This window comes from Polyodon spathula, chromosome 11 (assembly GCF_017654505.1).
Source record: "Polyodon spathula isolate WHYD16114869_AA chromosome 11, ASM1765450v1, whole genome shotgun sequence".
Classification (NCBI taxonomy): Eukaryota; Metazoa; Chordata; class Actinopteri; order Acipenseriformes; family Polyodontidae; genus Polyodon; species Polyodon spathula.
Window position 1 is genome coordinate 18,212,704 of NC_054544.1, and position 15,182 is coordinate 18,227,885.

The window sequence follows — 15,182 nt, forward strand, 5'->3', positions numbered from 1 at the left end:
GATATAAAGCTGATCAAACAGAGATGTACCATCTGGCGTGTACAGGACCCCAAGGTGGATGGTATAGTGTACCTTAATTGGGTCGCAGGATACTGGGTGGCACAGTGGAACTTTCCTTGTCTAGTACACTGGCATGCAAAGCACAAAAAAAAACACAGACAGTGATTCACAGTATATATTATTTGCAATATTCTCTGAGTGGACATTGAGCTACATCACAGAACCTAGTTAGTCTGTGCCAAACAATTTGCAGCCATCAGGGCATCAAATAGAGCCAAACACATGCGGTATAAGAGTCATTATAATTGTAGACTGGAAATACTGAATTGGGATCCAGAATTGATTTCGTAATAGAGAAGAGTTTATTTCACATTACTTTGGTGACCAAACAGAAGAAAAAAGTGTATCTCTATATTTGTCAAAGGAAGAGTTGATTATAGAACTTAAAAATTAAACTTATCCAAGTCTGCTGTTTTCAGTTTACTGCATATTATGATGGTAATGATCACTCATATTTGTGCTTTTATTCTTCTTCAGGAAGCAGAGTGCAGTGCATTGGAAACTCTCTAGTGCTGAAAACTACTCCCGCATGAGGTTGAAACTGACCCAGAACTACAACTTCGACCCCCATGCCGAGGCCAGCGCTTTGAGAGACAATCTTGGTAAGAAGGAGGGACTGTCTGAGCCCACACTAACCGTGTGTGGAATTCTGTAGGCTGGTTTGTTTGTTGTATTGGAATTGCAGTGTCTAAAGCAGTGTTGTAATATTACAGCTGTATCTTTTCATGTGCTTGCATAGGCATGCAGGAGAGCAAGCCCACAAATGAGTCTCTGCTCCTGGAAGCAGTGAAGCAGGTGAAGGTGAGCGACGTGGAGGATGACATGCTGGAGCTGCCAGAGGAGGACCCCACTGCCGGCAACAGCCTGTGAGTACGAAGAGGCACTGAAACACAGCTCCCTCTGCTGGTGAACAACAGCAGCAGCTTGTACAGTGATTTATTATAACTAGGGCTTCTGATTTTCGGTTTTAACCAATAAAACCTGATAAAACACCCCCGATACAAAAAAAATGAAATCAGTGGATAGCCAATAAACACCAGAAAACAGCGGAAAAACTGTGGTGGGTTATTTAAAATAAAGAAAAAGAATTCCAATATGGATAGTTTGTTAGAGGGGTTGTGTACAGTTATAAATCTGAAAATGAAATTGGAAAAATATGAAACTTTTTTTAAAGAGATATGTTTTATCAATGTCTTTTTACAGTAGTTCTTCTATTTGTTATGTTTTTAATGTTTAAAGTTAAGAATGTTCTTCCTAGATAACTAAAAACAGGTATTGTGATTCAGATAACTGGGTGTTTTACCTTCATGCTTCTCCAGCATCTTCTGGCTTTAATTTGTTTTCCGTTGTTAGGAATGAGATCGAGGAGCAGAGTCAGAAGGAAAAGCTGGTCATTTCAGAGGACTGTGATCTCATTACAGTGATGGACATCATTAGCGGCCGTCTAGAAGTGACCACCCAGCACATCTATTTCTATGATGGCAGTGTGGAAAAGGAGGAAGGTTGGTATCCTTTTTGTTTACAGAGGGACAGATTTAAGGTATATATATATATATATATATATATATATATATATATATATATATATATATATATATATATATATATATATATATATATATATATTTATTTTTTTGTTTTAAGGATTCAATTTCCATTGCTATTAAAAAAAAAAAAAAACAACAAAAAAATAACATGGTTAATGCTTTTGGTTAATGTGTTTCAACCAAAAGAACTGAAGTTTGTTCTCCTCTTTTTAGAACAATTCAATGTTCAATAAACAAGCAGTTTTAGTTTTGTTTTGTTTTTTAAATTTATGCATACTTTATTTTAGGGGTGGGCTACGATTTTAAATGGCCACTCTCCCAGATCCGAGAGATACATCTACGTCGGTACAACCTGAGACGTTCTGCGTTGGAAATATTCCTCATCGACCAGACAAATTACTTTCTCAACTTCAGAAAAGAGGTAAGCTGTAACTGTAGTGGCCAGCTGGTTTGGGGGAGGAGTGTGTTTATACATAGAGGATACTCCACGAACATTCATTGAATACCATAGTTATTTACGGCAGTGGGGAGGAAGTGCGAGAGATCAGCTGTAATGTCACAGTGCGGTCTCCCTTCTACTGTCTGCGGACTGTCAGTTTGCCTGTGTATTTTGAAAATTGATCAAACTGCACCTTAGGCCTGTGAAGAAAAAGTATGAGTAAAATGTATACCATAACGAGTTATCCTGATTGTAACATGAATAACAAAAGAAGAGTTAGACGACTGTATCGCATCACTATGAGGGTCTGCCTGTTTATACCTGCAGTGTCGACATGCAAACATTGTTCTGTTTACACAGCTGGCAATGTGAGAGTAAGACCCTATAAATCCTGTGGGAACAGCAGTCACTATATGGAAGTTTTTATTATCCATAAAGTCCTTCTATATCTTGATCTGTAAAGTTATTCTCTAATAAATCAAAGTTAATATTTGTCAATTTACTGCAGGCCCCTCCATGTTTTTATGTTAATGTTGTAATAGAATTTTGTGCATTTAAAAACAAAACAAAAAAGAGAAATAAAGGTTCTCTCATGCAGGAAATCGAGCTGTGTGATTAGCTATTGATGACGGCATAATTTCTAAGTGATTATGAAATAGCATCAAAGGGTTTGTTTTTCAATTTTAGGTGCGTAACAAAGTGTACAGCCAGATGCATTTGTTAACTATCGGCTCCCCAAACCTTTATGGAACTCGCTCTCCTCAAGAACTGTTGAACGCTTCAGGACTATCGCAGGTAAGAGTTTCAACATTAACCATTTTAACCCATCTACCCAGTTTTAAAATGCCCAATTTAAATGCCACCTCCCCACTGCAACCCACTTACTAACCAGGAGGACTGAAGCCCCTGCTACTCTGAAGCACTAGCCTGGGAAGTCTCCTAACCAGGATGGGTCCATGAAGAATGATTAAGGGATCTGTGGCTGGATGTTTTTCTTCTATAACTCTATGGAAGCATACAGGTCATTGAAATGCTCTTTGTGCCTCCAGTCAAGATCGGCAATTCCCTGCAAACGCATCACCCCCACCCTGACCTCCAGAAAGTTATATTAACATATTAATATCATAATACTTTTGGGATTCTGAATAATACAAATGTGAATTTGCACTTTAATACCAGTCTCAAATGCATATATATTTTTCTCCCTCTGCTTTAGAAATGGGTGAACAGAGAGATCTCAAACTTCGACTACCTCATTCAGCTAAACACGATAGCTGGAAGAACATACAATGATCTCGCCCAGTACCCTGTGGTATGTATGTTTGTGTGTTTTTTTAATCCTATTAACATGTTGTCTTTACCAAGCTTTGTTTCAATGTATTCTTCTTCTTTTATGATACACAGCAGTTGTGGATAGTACAAGCTGAGCATGATCCTGTAATACAGTATTACTAGACTATTGTAGGTTTTTGTAGCTGCTGGGTAGATCTCTCAAATCTTTGTAAATTTAATATGCACATACTCTAACTGGTGATCCACAATGACTATGGACCTTGCATGAATGTTGTATTTCAGGGAGGAATGTAATCATTTTAACTGAGAAACAACGTCATTATAACTCTTGCATTTAATTTAACATGCCTGCAGTACAATGTTTTTTAATTCTTTTTTTTTTTTTTTTTTTTAGTTCCCCTGGGTTCTATGTGATTACACCTCAGAGGAGCTTGACTTGAACAATCCTGCAGTGTTTAGAGACCTTTCCAAACCAATAGGAGTGGTGAATGAAAAGAATGCCAAATCTGTTTGTGAAAAGTACGTTTGTTTGCTTTAGCTGTATCAATTACTTTTATTTTGAACTTAGTTGTCATTTTACAAAATGAAAGAGCAAGTAGCTTCAAATGCCATTTTTACATTTCATTTCTTTTGTCTTACCCTTTTATTAAATGCAAATGTTCAAGCCTAAAATTAGTACTTTAGGCTGCCTGAGGTGCTTTAAGCTATTTTGAAATTGCCAGCAGTCATAGTTGCTGGATTGTTACAAATGGCTTTTAAAGCTATGAACTCTGAAAGCCCATTTTGTGAAGACATTCATTGTGCAGTCCTTGTTTAAAACAGGTATGATAATTTTGAGGACCCCACAGGGACCATTGACAAGTTCCACTATGGGACTCACTACTCCAATGCTGCTGGGGTGATGCACTACCTGATGCGGGTAGAGCCCTTCACTACACTGCACATCCAGCTCCAGAGTGGAAGGTAAACCCCAGAATACTGTATTAAGCCATGTCTCAGTTAGACACAACTGTCTTTGTTATATCTTGAATATCTCTGCTAATCCAATTGTGATTAAACTTGGACATTCCACTTTTGTAATAGGGATCAAACATATAGGTAATAGGTTATGACTTTTGATTGATTGATTGTGCTAGTTTTATCTTCTGAAGCACTCTTTGAAATTTGATTTAACAGATATACTTATTCACTCTAAGTTCCTTACTTATTCTTCCATACCTCTTCTGGAAATTATCAGATAAAGGCACCAAATCCCATTTTACTATTAACAGCATTTACTACAGCAGTCCAACTAGGTTCCATCAACCACTTAGAGTTAGAGGGGAGTGGAAAGCTCAACCTTTTGCCCATTCAAACCCTTTTTAAGATGTTTTTCTCCCCTGACAGGTTTGATTGTGCAGACAGACAGTTCCATTCCATACCTGCAACCTGGCAGGCTCTGACAGACAATCCGAACGATGTCAAAGAGCTCATTCCAGAATTCTTCTACTTCCCAGAATTCTTAGAGAACAAGAATAGTGAGTAAAGAAGTTGTCATATTTGTGATTTTTTAGATTTAGTCAAATTTCAAATCCATAGTTCTCCGTATCAGACTTAGCTTCTTAACCACACCTGGTATGGAATGAATGCAAACAGTCCAGCCTAATTCCCTGACATGAAGATCTTGGAGAACCATGAGATGAATTATGATTTCTAAATCAGCACGACTTCAGAGGAAATTGGTACAATGTGTTAATATTAAATGGCCTTTTCTTTGCCCCTGTTGTAGACTTTGACCTTGGACGTTTGCAGATATCCAAAGAGCGTGTTGATGAAGTCATTCTTCCAAAATGGGCAAAATCCCCTGAGGATTTCATCTACAAGCACAGGAAAGCACTGGTGAGCGTCTATAAAGACACAGGATGTATATATATATATGTGTGTGTGTGTGCGTGTGTGTGTGTCTATATATATATATATATATAAAACGTCGACGGGACGAAACCTTTTTTTCATCATTTTTCACTGAATTTCTTGGCTAGCTCGGGCAAAATCACTGCTGGACGCGAGTGCCGAAAAAAGTGGTAATTTCGGGATTCGCCCAGAAGCCCTTGGTGAAACTAGATTGGCCCGGGCAAAACTAGACTCACCAGACCACCCTTAAAATAAATAAATAAATAAAATATTAGATAGATATAGATCAGGAGCTAGTGTTTGGCTTTACCAAAGAAACCAGTAATCACACTTAAATTTTATACCCCATGTTTCTTTTTTCTTTTTTTTTTTTTTTTTTTTTTTTTAATTGCTTAACATAAAAAAGCTTTAATACCATAATTGTATTGATCAATAAAATAAGAACCCAAGTCTTTTTTGGGGGCAACCATGGAAACTGGCTTGTAAAAGCTTCTACTATAATTTTTAGTTGTGAGATCCTAAAACGTCTAATAAATAAAGTAGGTTGCAAATTGTTCTATCATAAGGAGGGGTTCCCAGACCAGCCGTTTACAAGCATCAAAATCCTAAGCTTGTATGTTTAATTAGTGGCATTTTTAATCTTTGTCTGTGTCTATTTTAAGGAGTCAGAGTATGTGTCGGCCCATCTCCATGAATGGATTGACCTGATCTTCGGGTACAAGCAAAGGGGACCAGATGCTGTGGAGGCTCTCAATGTATTCTATTACTGCACTTATGAAGGTGAAGATCATGTATTACTTGAACACAGTGATCTATTGAGGAAGGGAATCTGACCATGGTCTTGCTGCCCACCAAAGACAGCTGATTTTTAGACTGTTAAAATGTCTGTGTGTCTCACATACAGAAGCATCTCAGATGTCCTACTTGACGAGGTCCAGGGTTGTTTGTCTTAAACTGACTGGCTGTGCTTTAACACCTAGGGGCTGTGGACCTGGATGCTATAGCCGATGAGAAGGAGCGGAAAGCTTTGGAAGCAATGATCAACAATTTTGGACAGACTCCTTGTCAGCTACTCAAGGTAAACATATCAAGATATCAAGGATGCTTTCCAGCATATCATCCCATCTGAACCTAAGCTGTGGTTCAAAGCAATGTCTTATCTGATGATATTTTTGTGTCTTTTTACAGGAGCCCCATCCTGTCCGGCTGTCCTCTGAGGAGTTAGAGAAACGCCAGGCCAGGCTGGACAGCTGTCCTCTTAGTGTCTTCCAACATCTGACAGAACTCAAGTCATTCTTCGTGGAGGTACATACTTTAAGAACCTTCAGGTGACAGTGAAAAGTAAATAGTTTAATACCACTCATGAGCGTATCCATCCTTTATCCTGAGCAAAAAAAAGTTTACCGGAAAATATTCATGTAGCATAGTTGCAGTGCACTTGCTTGCATACCAATTCCCCTTTTTAGGATCACTGTGCTACATGTTTTAAATTTGTATGTTGGTCCAGTCAAAGGTATGTACATCGACACTGTTGCTTCTTACTTATTAACTTGAAATGTAATTTCCCGCCACAGCTAAGGCGGCTGGAGTAGTTGAAGTAGTGAAATCTGAGTAATGTATTTCTACTTTGTTCCTCAGGGGATCAGTGATAATGTTCCACTGGTGAAGGCAGTCGTCCCTAAAAATCAGTCTCACTCATTCATGTCCCAAGGGAGTCCGGACACACTGGTGAGTCTTTCTTTCCAAAGAAATGTTTGCTTTTCATTTCTTGAGTGGGTACTGAACATTGTAGACTTTTCTGAAAATCTGACTTAAAAAATATGTTTGTTTGATTGCAGTAGTTACGGGGCTTGATGCCATGATGCATGAACATCTTTGGCTCAGAAATGATGACTTCAGCTGTAAATTGCATTATATCTTTATACTAGAACCAATTCTAATGATGGATTTTTTAAAATTTTAACCAATTCAATTCTACAGGTCACATTGAGCCAGAACTGCCTGATGGGAACACATGGGTGGCTGCCTTATGATAAAAACATATCCAATTACTTTACATTCATCAAGGACCCAACTGTATCAAATGCAAAGTGAGTACATTATGAAGTGGGCTGTAAACCATACGCCAATATTCTGTACAGCATGTTTTTTCAAGTCAAAGCTGTTCTACTGATTAGTCGCTAGTGTCTAAATTCTAGATAAATTAAATTAAATCAGCTTTCTTTAAAGAACATCTTTTGTGATGGGGGCAGCATTTGAATGATTTTAAATGATTAAGCTGTATTTTGTTTTAATTCAAATGTTTTAATTGATGAAAACAAATAATGCTTTGTGTTGTATAACACAAATCGGTGTATAAAGTTATTTGTGCAGTAAAGGTGTATATTTGGTGGCCGATTTTGATTGTGTCTTATTGGTAGAACTGATTTTTTGTTCTAGTTTATTTATCTTTCAATTAAGTTTGCATTCTCCCCACTCCTTCAACCCCTCTAGAACCCAGCGCTGTATTAATAGCCCGTTTACCCCCGGGCTAGAGGTCACCACCAAGCTCTTTGTTGTGTCACATGACGGGAAATTGCTCTTCAGTGGAGGACACTGGGACAACAGCATCCGAGTGACCTCACTGACTAAGGGCAAGCTGGTTGGACAGCACATTAGACACATGGGTAAAGTTTTACTTTTCGTTTTTTATATACATGTATTAATTTACTTCAGCATAGGATTTTGGGCTTTTCTCAGTTTTAAAGAGAAATTAAAAACCAGGTCTCATAAAATCTGTTTGCTTCACTGCGAAAGATGGATCCTGGATTTTTTTGACACTTTAGATAGTTGCTTGATGGCAAAACATGTTAACCATTTGAAGAGTTGCCTTTTTGATTGTCATTAGCATTCTCTCTTTAAAGAAATTATGAAAAATCCATCTTTCATAATGCCTGCATGTTAGGGGGTAGGGTTAGTAGTTAAGTTTAGTTTTGTAAGTCTGCAGTTTTGAGTTGTTAGCTTTCAGAGATCTGCATACAGATCTGCAGTGTTGAATGAGTTAGTGTATTGTTGCTTTATTGGCATGAGCACATTCTGCTTCAGAACCAAATGAATACAGTGTGGACATCCTGGTACAGTACAGTAGATCTTTATCGTACCTTCACTCTTTCAGATATTGTGACCTGCCTGGCTACAGATTACTGTGGAATCCACTTAATATCAGGGTCACGGGACAAAACATGCATGATCTGGCAAGTTCTACAGCAGGTATGTGGGAGAGGTGTTTCTGGATCTGTTGCTCATTCTCTCAAGTCGTGCTTTTGTAGTAACATGTTCAATTCCCTCGATGTGTGGTCCGCGCAAGCCAAATATAGTGGCAAGGTTGCAGTTTGGTTGGTTGTACAGTGTGAGCAATAGGTCGTGTGTGAACTGCATTAAAAACTTTCTGAGAGCACAACAGAAAAGGAGTGAAAATATGTTTGTCTCTAATGTATATTAGTATTGTAGTGTGTGAGATGATGGTTAGTGTTGAAATGGGGATATGAATAAATGTAGATTCATGCAAAGTTAAAAGCAAAGCATGCAGATAAAGCTGTTATCACTGCATTGGATGAATATCCCTATTGACAGGAATGCAGTGGAGGTGCCTGTACATCCTTGCAGAAGAGCTTACATTGTGAGCTACATCTACAGATTCACTTTGGCATTTGTGATGAAGCTTAGCATGGGCATTTCTTAAAACAAGTTATTGATGTCTATGTTCTTTTGATGTTTTAATCTCTGGTATCCATCTAAGTTTAGTGCATATTGATTAAAGATAATGTCTACAGGCCCCCCCCCCCCCCCCCCCCCCCCCCCCCCCCCCCCCCCCCCCCCCCCCCCCCATTAGGGAGGAGTTCCAGTAGGTGTGGTGGCTAAGCCTGTGCAGATTCTGTATGGACACACCGATGAGATTACGAGTGTGACTATCAGCACCGAGCTGGACATGGCTGTCTCAGGTTCCAGGGTAAGTCAGAGTTCTATATATTGACATGAAAAGAAACTTATATATAAAAAAGTTGCAAGTCTATTGAGACCGCTCCAGTCTGTATATCTTCCCATGTTACAGTCCATTACCTGATATTACAACAATCTCTTTATATACATGAACAAACAGGGAAAATGTGGTCCCTCAGGCGATCATTAAAAACTGGTTTGACTGTAATATTAATTTGAGTTATTTCTGTTTTTAAGACCAGACAGCGTCCATGCTTTGTATCTGAATGGCTCTGTGATTGATGATTTGACCCTCTCTCAACAGGATGGCACGGTGATCATCCACACTATCCGGCGAGGGCAGTACATGAGGTCCCTGAAGCCCCCCTGTGAGAGCTCACTGCCCATCACCATCCTGCACCTCGCCATCTCCTGGGAGGGACACATTGTCGTGCACACCTCCATCGAGGGGAAAGCCACCTTGAAGGTACAGCTTTCCGCTGGCCTCCATTCGGGGGTGCTGAAGGCCCCGGTGTATTCAGACGTACCACGCTGATAAGGTTTTATTTTTCTTTTTTCTTAGGATAAGAATGCTCTTCATTTATACTCTGTGAATGGAAAATATTTATGTTCCGAGAATCTGAAAGAGCAGGTATCAGACCTCTGTGTTACTGGGGAGCACATCGTCCTGGGCAGTGTACAAGGATTCCTGTCTATCCGGGACCTCTACAGGTAAAGATTTAGTGGTGTTTTTTTTTTTTCTATTTTGGCAAATGTGGATCAGCTTACACCATAGGTCAGTGACGTTTTGTGTAAGATAGCCATTACTATGTTTTGTTTAAAGGGGTTCAAATTACATTGATATTGTTAAAATACCACTTATTTGTTGGAATTTGAGAATTCAAACCTTTAATTCTAGGTTCAAATAGGATGTGCAACATTGATAATGAAGAATGCCTTTCTATAACTGTTTCATCCATTCCAGTGCAGCATTGCAAAACTCATTACACAGCGGCCACTTGGTAAAGCTCATAATAAAACCTCTAACGGCTTAGTGTGAAAGGCTACCTTCTCTTTAGACTATTGAGAAAAAAATAACTTGAACAGAAACAAGTACAAATGAATTACAAAAGCATTGTTTCCCATGGGGCTGTTTTTAGGGTGCTGTATATGTACAGCTCCCTTATGCTCTCAACACACCAAACTCTCTTCAATTTCTGCCCTCCTTTAGCCCTCAGTCTCTTTCTCATTTAACATCCTTCTCTCCCACTGTACTCTTAACAGTATGACAATTTTGTTTGGATTTCAAAGGACAGCCATTTTGGATGTGCCTAGCAAGACTATGTTAACAATATTGTACTTGTTAATTTAGTCATTTTTCACAGTCCCTGTTTGTATGCATTGCTTTTTCCAGCCTGACTCTCAGCACGGCCCCCATCGCCATGCGGGTGCCTGTCTACAGCGTCTCAGTCACCAAAGAGAACAGCCACATCCTGGTGGGGCTGGAGGACGGCAAGCTAATCATCGTGGGCGTGGGCAAACCGCCAGAGGTAAAGTCTACCGTCAGGAACTATATCTACCAAACCATGGAGAGCAGCCCTTTCCTGTCTCGGATCAACCTGAAATCACCTGCGCAGCTCCTCAAGCTCAGGGACCGGTTTGTATTTACCACAGCCAAGAAATAGAACATCTTAGATACAAAGCTACTGGCTGCAAAAGAGGCTTGGACACAAAAATGGATTTGCCTCACCCACTGGAAATAAAAAAAAATATCTGTGTATCTATGTGGGTTATTTTGTTTATAGGTTTAGTCTATTTGACCACCTGGCTTATGTCATTCTACTGAATCCACTCTCATCTTTGACCCCAGGGGGCAAGGAATATAAACCTTTGTAATGTTGGTGGTGGACTTCGACAGTACAGGGAAAATCTGGAAGACAAGGTGTCGGCATCCGTGCAACCAATAAGTAACCTTTCCACTTGTAAAGATGACCCTTATGGAAGGTGATGTGACCTTTTAAGTAGTGAGAAATCATCACGTTTCCATGCAGACAGAATTCCTTTTCAGTTGATTTATGATGCTTTATTATTCATTTAGGACTCAGAATGCAATACTGGTGCCTGTAATTAGCTCATTGTCTCTGCTTTTGCTGTTTTTGCTTTGTGGATTAAAAGCTGAAGTTGATCATTTGCACCAAAATCCATTCGGTCCACTTTCTATCCAGGCAATACCCGATTCGAATAATGAAGTATTGAGAAACATAATTTTAGCGATTTTTCAAACAACCAGCATCAATGCATTTCTATCAGGTTTCTGCAGCGCAATCACTACTAATGATCTATTGTTTGATCTCTTTTTTTTAACCTTTTTGATTTCCCATCTTTTCCTAATGCTTCAAACAGATGCGTTCAGGGCAGATCACCCGGAAACTCTGGGGCTCGAGCAAACGTCTGACCTCCATCTCGTCAGGAGAGACTGAATATAACACCCAAGATCACAAATGATATGATGCATGATGGGAGAACCCAACCGAATCACAGCTCTCTGCCACACCTGAATCCATCGCCTTGATTTGGCCTCTGCCACTCTAATCCATGTCAGTGTACCCAATCAGAATGCTTTTTGAACTGATTTTAGGTTTGTTTTGTTTTTGTTTGCTACACAATTTGAACTGCAACAGATTACATTTTTTTTTATTATAAGCGTGACATGGCAATAGATTCAAAACTTCAGAATTTTTTTTTTTCTGCTTTGTAATTTTTTTTATGTGTGATTGTGACCTCTCAAAAACAAACGATTATAATTACACTAACAATCTTATGATCTTCCAGAATACTCAAACATCTCGACTGCATCATTGAGGTTTATTATTCAGATATCTTCACTTGTTCAACATGCTGGTGGGCAGCTATATCAGGCCATCCCATGTGCTCTTTTATCAACATACTGTAGGTTCTTCCAATTGTCAGAAGCCAGGAGTGGCTTTCATTATTCAATTGCAGTGGTTTTCAACAAAATGTACTAAAAATAAAACCTGTGAATAACTATGGTAATTGAAGGATATGGTTTGACAGAGTAGATCTAATATACATAAAAGCATTGGGGATCCAATCCCTTTCCTAAGGAGTATTTACTTTCTGATCAGGTAAGTGGCAGATGTAACAGTGTCGATTTTGGTATGTAAATAGCAATTTGCACTTCAAAATATTTGATCTGTTTGATGTTATTTTTAGTACTCCGATAGGCTTAAGTTAAGATGCTTATTTTAAATCGTAAGTAACAGAACACATATGCATGTCAAAGTGCTTTTTAAAATACTAAACTATTGCTCAAACCTAAGATTACAGTCTCTAGATAAGTTTTAAATGTCAAGATTTTGGTTGATTGGTAGTTGGTAGCCTATGTGAGATTCCTTGCACAGACAATATTTAATAATTAAGTTTCTACAGGTAATTTTTTTTTTTGGTCAGTTGTTTTAAAAGCTTCTGGTAGAAACTGGAATATTCCTGAGTTTTCATTCAGAATCCACAGAGTTGATTAATGCAATGTATTGCATGCTGTTAGATTTTTGATGAGGCATTGATCAGAACTATGAATGTAACCCTTAAGTACACTTTTAAAATAAATTGAAAGTAAAACTAGTTTCATATTGGTTGTCGTCAAGAATAAGACGCAGTTTTCTTTTTGTCAACAAAATGGCAATAATATTGATAATACTATGCAAACCCGTCACATAATTGGAAACATGCATATTGCGTGTGTGTGTGTGTGTGTGTGTGTGTGTGTGTCTATATATATATGTATATATATATATAGACACACACACAAATATACACAATTATGTTTGCACTGAGCTTACTTTTCTTTTTAACCTTCAAAGCCTGTCTGTGTTGGTTTCCAATCGGTCTCTATTGTATTTGATTTGACATTTCCATTTTTATATGGGATTTTGTGTATACCAATCTTGTCTAAAGTGAAAACTGTTTAAGCCATATGTATTTGCACTTGTCAGGATCTCTCAAAAACACTCACAAATGCTGCATTATGCAGTACTGCTTGTGATGAGAAAAAACACTACATCAGCACATTATCATTCTGCCTGTTGCAAATGTTTGCATTTGGCTCCTACACTGCTTTATTCAGACACACAGCATTAAGTTTAATAAGCTGATTTTAGGTAAGCATTAAAGCAGTTTGTGTTCATGAGGAGTGAGTGGCTATTGAGCTGAACAGTTAGGTAAAGTATGAATCAAAATAAATGTAAAGTAAAAGCAATGAGCTGTAGAACAGTTATAGTAATCAAGTTAGCCATTTACTGTATAGAAGGATCTTCCCATGAAAATGAACAGTGGATTTAAGATCACTGCTGTGGGAGAAGTTTTTGAGTTCAATCACAGCAATTAATGTTTATGGCACTGAAGAATGAATTACTGAGGTTTGCATCAACAATCCTGCAGCTTAAATCATCAAGCCATCGTTCATGAAAGGATCATCCAGTGGAACAAAAAAAAAAAAAAGAATTGTACCTGCACAATGAAGCAAGAAAGTTTCTTGGACTGTTCAAACTGATCTTAAAGCTGTTGACATTTTTGAATGTTGTGGTTCAAATGCATTATGTCTATTTTGTCAAGTATGCCTTGTCAGAGTAATGGGTTTTTTTGTATTACCTTTTGTATCGTTCATAGTAACTTCATTCTTTCCAAATGGCTCTATCATTCATTCACCTGAAATGTAGGAATCAGCTGTTCAGTATAGATCCCAAACCATATTGCAAGACCAATATATTTTGTATACGACTTTGTCACACTAATGTCATTTTTAAAGGTGGAACATTATTGGAATAAAAACATCATTTACAGTTTAAAATATTTTTTGCCAGAGGATTTTTTTTTTAATGCTTGTCTGTTTTCTCTTATAATTTAAATAGATAAGATTGTGCCTCATTGGGTTTTTTTGTTTGTTTGTTTTAATAGGAGTGGGTAATATTAAGGAATGGTGTAATTTGTGTACCTGTACTTTGTTGTGTAATATAATTACTTAATTGTGTATATAATAAACTTGATTTTTATATGCCAAAATGCTGACAACTTTAACTTTTGATTTTTTTTTTTTAAATAATGTTATGTAAAGTTGTGTAAATCATCTAGTGTATTGAGATCTTTGTTTTCAGCCCTCTGTGCAATAGCTTGGGGGTTGTGTCCTCCAGTGTATGAGAATCCAGGGTATTAACAATGTTTACTCTTTTTAGACTGTCAAAATCAGGTTTCAGTTTTCAGTGTAGTTTTCATAGTATCCCCCAGGTGGCACTAAAGCAAGCCCAGAGGAGTCATACTGAAGGACTCCACATGGCATGGCCAATGAAAGCTGATCAGTATGACATGTGTTCCTGTAGACTGAATACCTGCTGTTTGAACATTTTATAAATTAAAATTAAGTTGTCATGTCTCCTGGGATATGAAACTTTACCAGTATTTACAAGTTTGATGACAAGACCAGTATCTTCAAGCTAAGGCAGAGTTGGAGGTTTTTTGAGCATCTCTTAGTGCATCTCCCAGAACTGCGTAACACATTTCAGCAAAATGCTCTGTGGCCCACGGTTTCAATTAAATGATCCATAGTTCAACAGTTTGGTGACACATGGGAAGTGTCCAATGACGTTGTTAAAGGTGTACAGCCGTGTATAATGTTTCCACTAGCATTGCAAAGGGAGTGCCTGTTCTTGTTGACTTGCCACTCGCTGTATACACAGCCTTATTTGTCGTGTTTCTTTTAAGATGCCTGTTTGTATACTCTTCTGTGGCTGAAGTTTTGAGAAACTCACTTTTAATAAATGAGTGTCTGTATATCTGCATATTGTTACATTTATGTATAGCATGATAGTTTACGAAAGAAAAACTATTTTATTTGCACTTTCCAGATACTAAAGATTGTAAACTTGTATCTTGTTTTAAATGTACACATGAGCTGTATATGAGCAATTCTTATTTGCTTT

General features: G+C 38.0%; 1 protein-coding gene across 3 annotated transcripts in view; it reads left to right on the top strand.

The window, feature by feature from the left end:
* Positions 1 to 14,133, top strand: part of nbeal1 (neurobeachin-like 1) — a 77,689-nt gene extending 63,556 nt beyond the window's left edge. For all 3 annotated transcript variants that reach the window (XM_041262921.1, XM_041262923.1, XM_041262922.1), the window contains 22 exons: positions 538 to 662; positions 800 to 926; positions 1,414 to 1,562; positions 1,895 to 2,028; positions 2,734 to 2,841; positions 3,263 to 3,358; positions 3,734 to 3,858; positions 4,162 to 4,302; positions 4,726 to 4,856; positions 5,108 to 5,217; positions 5,895 to 6,012; positions 6,213 to 6,310; positions 6,421 to 6,537; positions 6,871 to 6,960; positions 7,213 to 7,322; positions 7,726 to 7,898; positions 8,387 to 8,481; positions 9,104 to 9,220; positions 9,515 to 9,676; positions 9,773 to 9,921; positions 10,604 to 10,739; positions 11,593 to 14,133. In XM_041262921.1, coding sequence (XP_041118855.1) covers positions 538 to 662; positions 800 to 926; positions 1,414 to 1,562; positions 1,895 to 2,028; positions 2,734 to 2,841; positions 3,263 to 3,358; positions 3,734 to 3,858; positions 4,162 to 4,302; positions 4,726 to 4,856; positions 5,108 to 5,217; positions 5,895 to 6,012; positions 6,213 to 6,310; positions 6,421 to 6,537; positions 6,871 to 6,960; positions 7,213 to 7,322; positions 7,726 to 7,898; positions 8,387 to 8,481; positions 9,104 to 9,220; positions 9,515 to 9,676; positions 9,773 to 9,921; positions 10,604 to 10,739; positions 11,593 to 11,694 — 2,713 coding nt within the window. In that variant the 3' untranslated portion in view covers positions 11,695 to 14,133. The remainder of the gene's footprint in view (positions 1 to 537; positions 663 to 799; positions 927 to 1,413; positions 1,563 to 1,894; positions 2,029 to 2,733; positions 2,842 to 3,262; positions 3,359 to 3,733; positions 3,859 to 4,161; positions 4,303 to 4,725; positions 4,857 to 5,107; positions 5,218 to 5,894; positions 6,013 to 6,212; positions 6,311 to 6,420; positions 6,538 to 6,870; positions 6,961 to 7,212; positions 7,323 to 7,725; positions 7,899 to 8,386; positions 8,482 to 9,103; positions 9,221 to 9,514; positions 9,677 to 9,772; positions 9,922 to 10,603; positions 10,740 to 11,592) is intronic.
* The last annotated feature ends 1,049 nt before the right edge of the window (positions 14,134 to 15,182 follow it).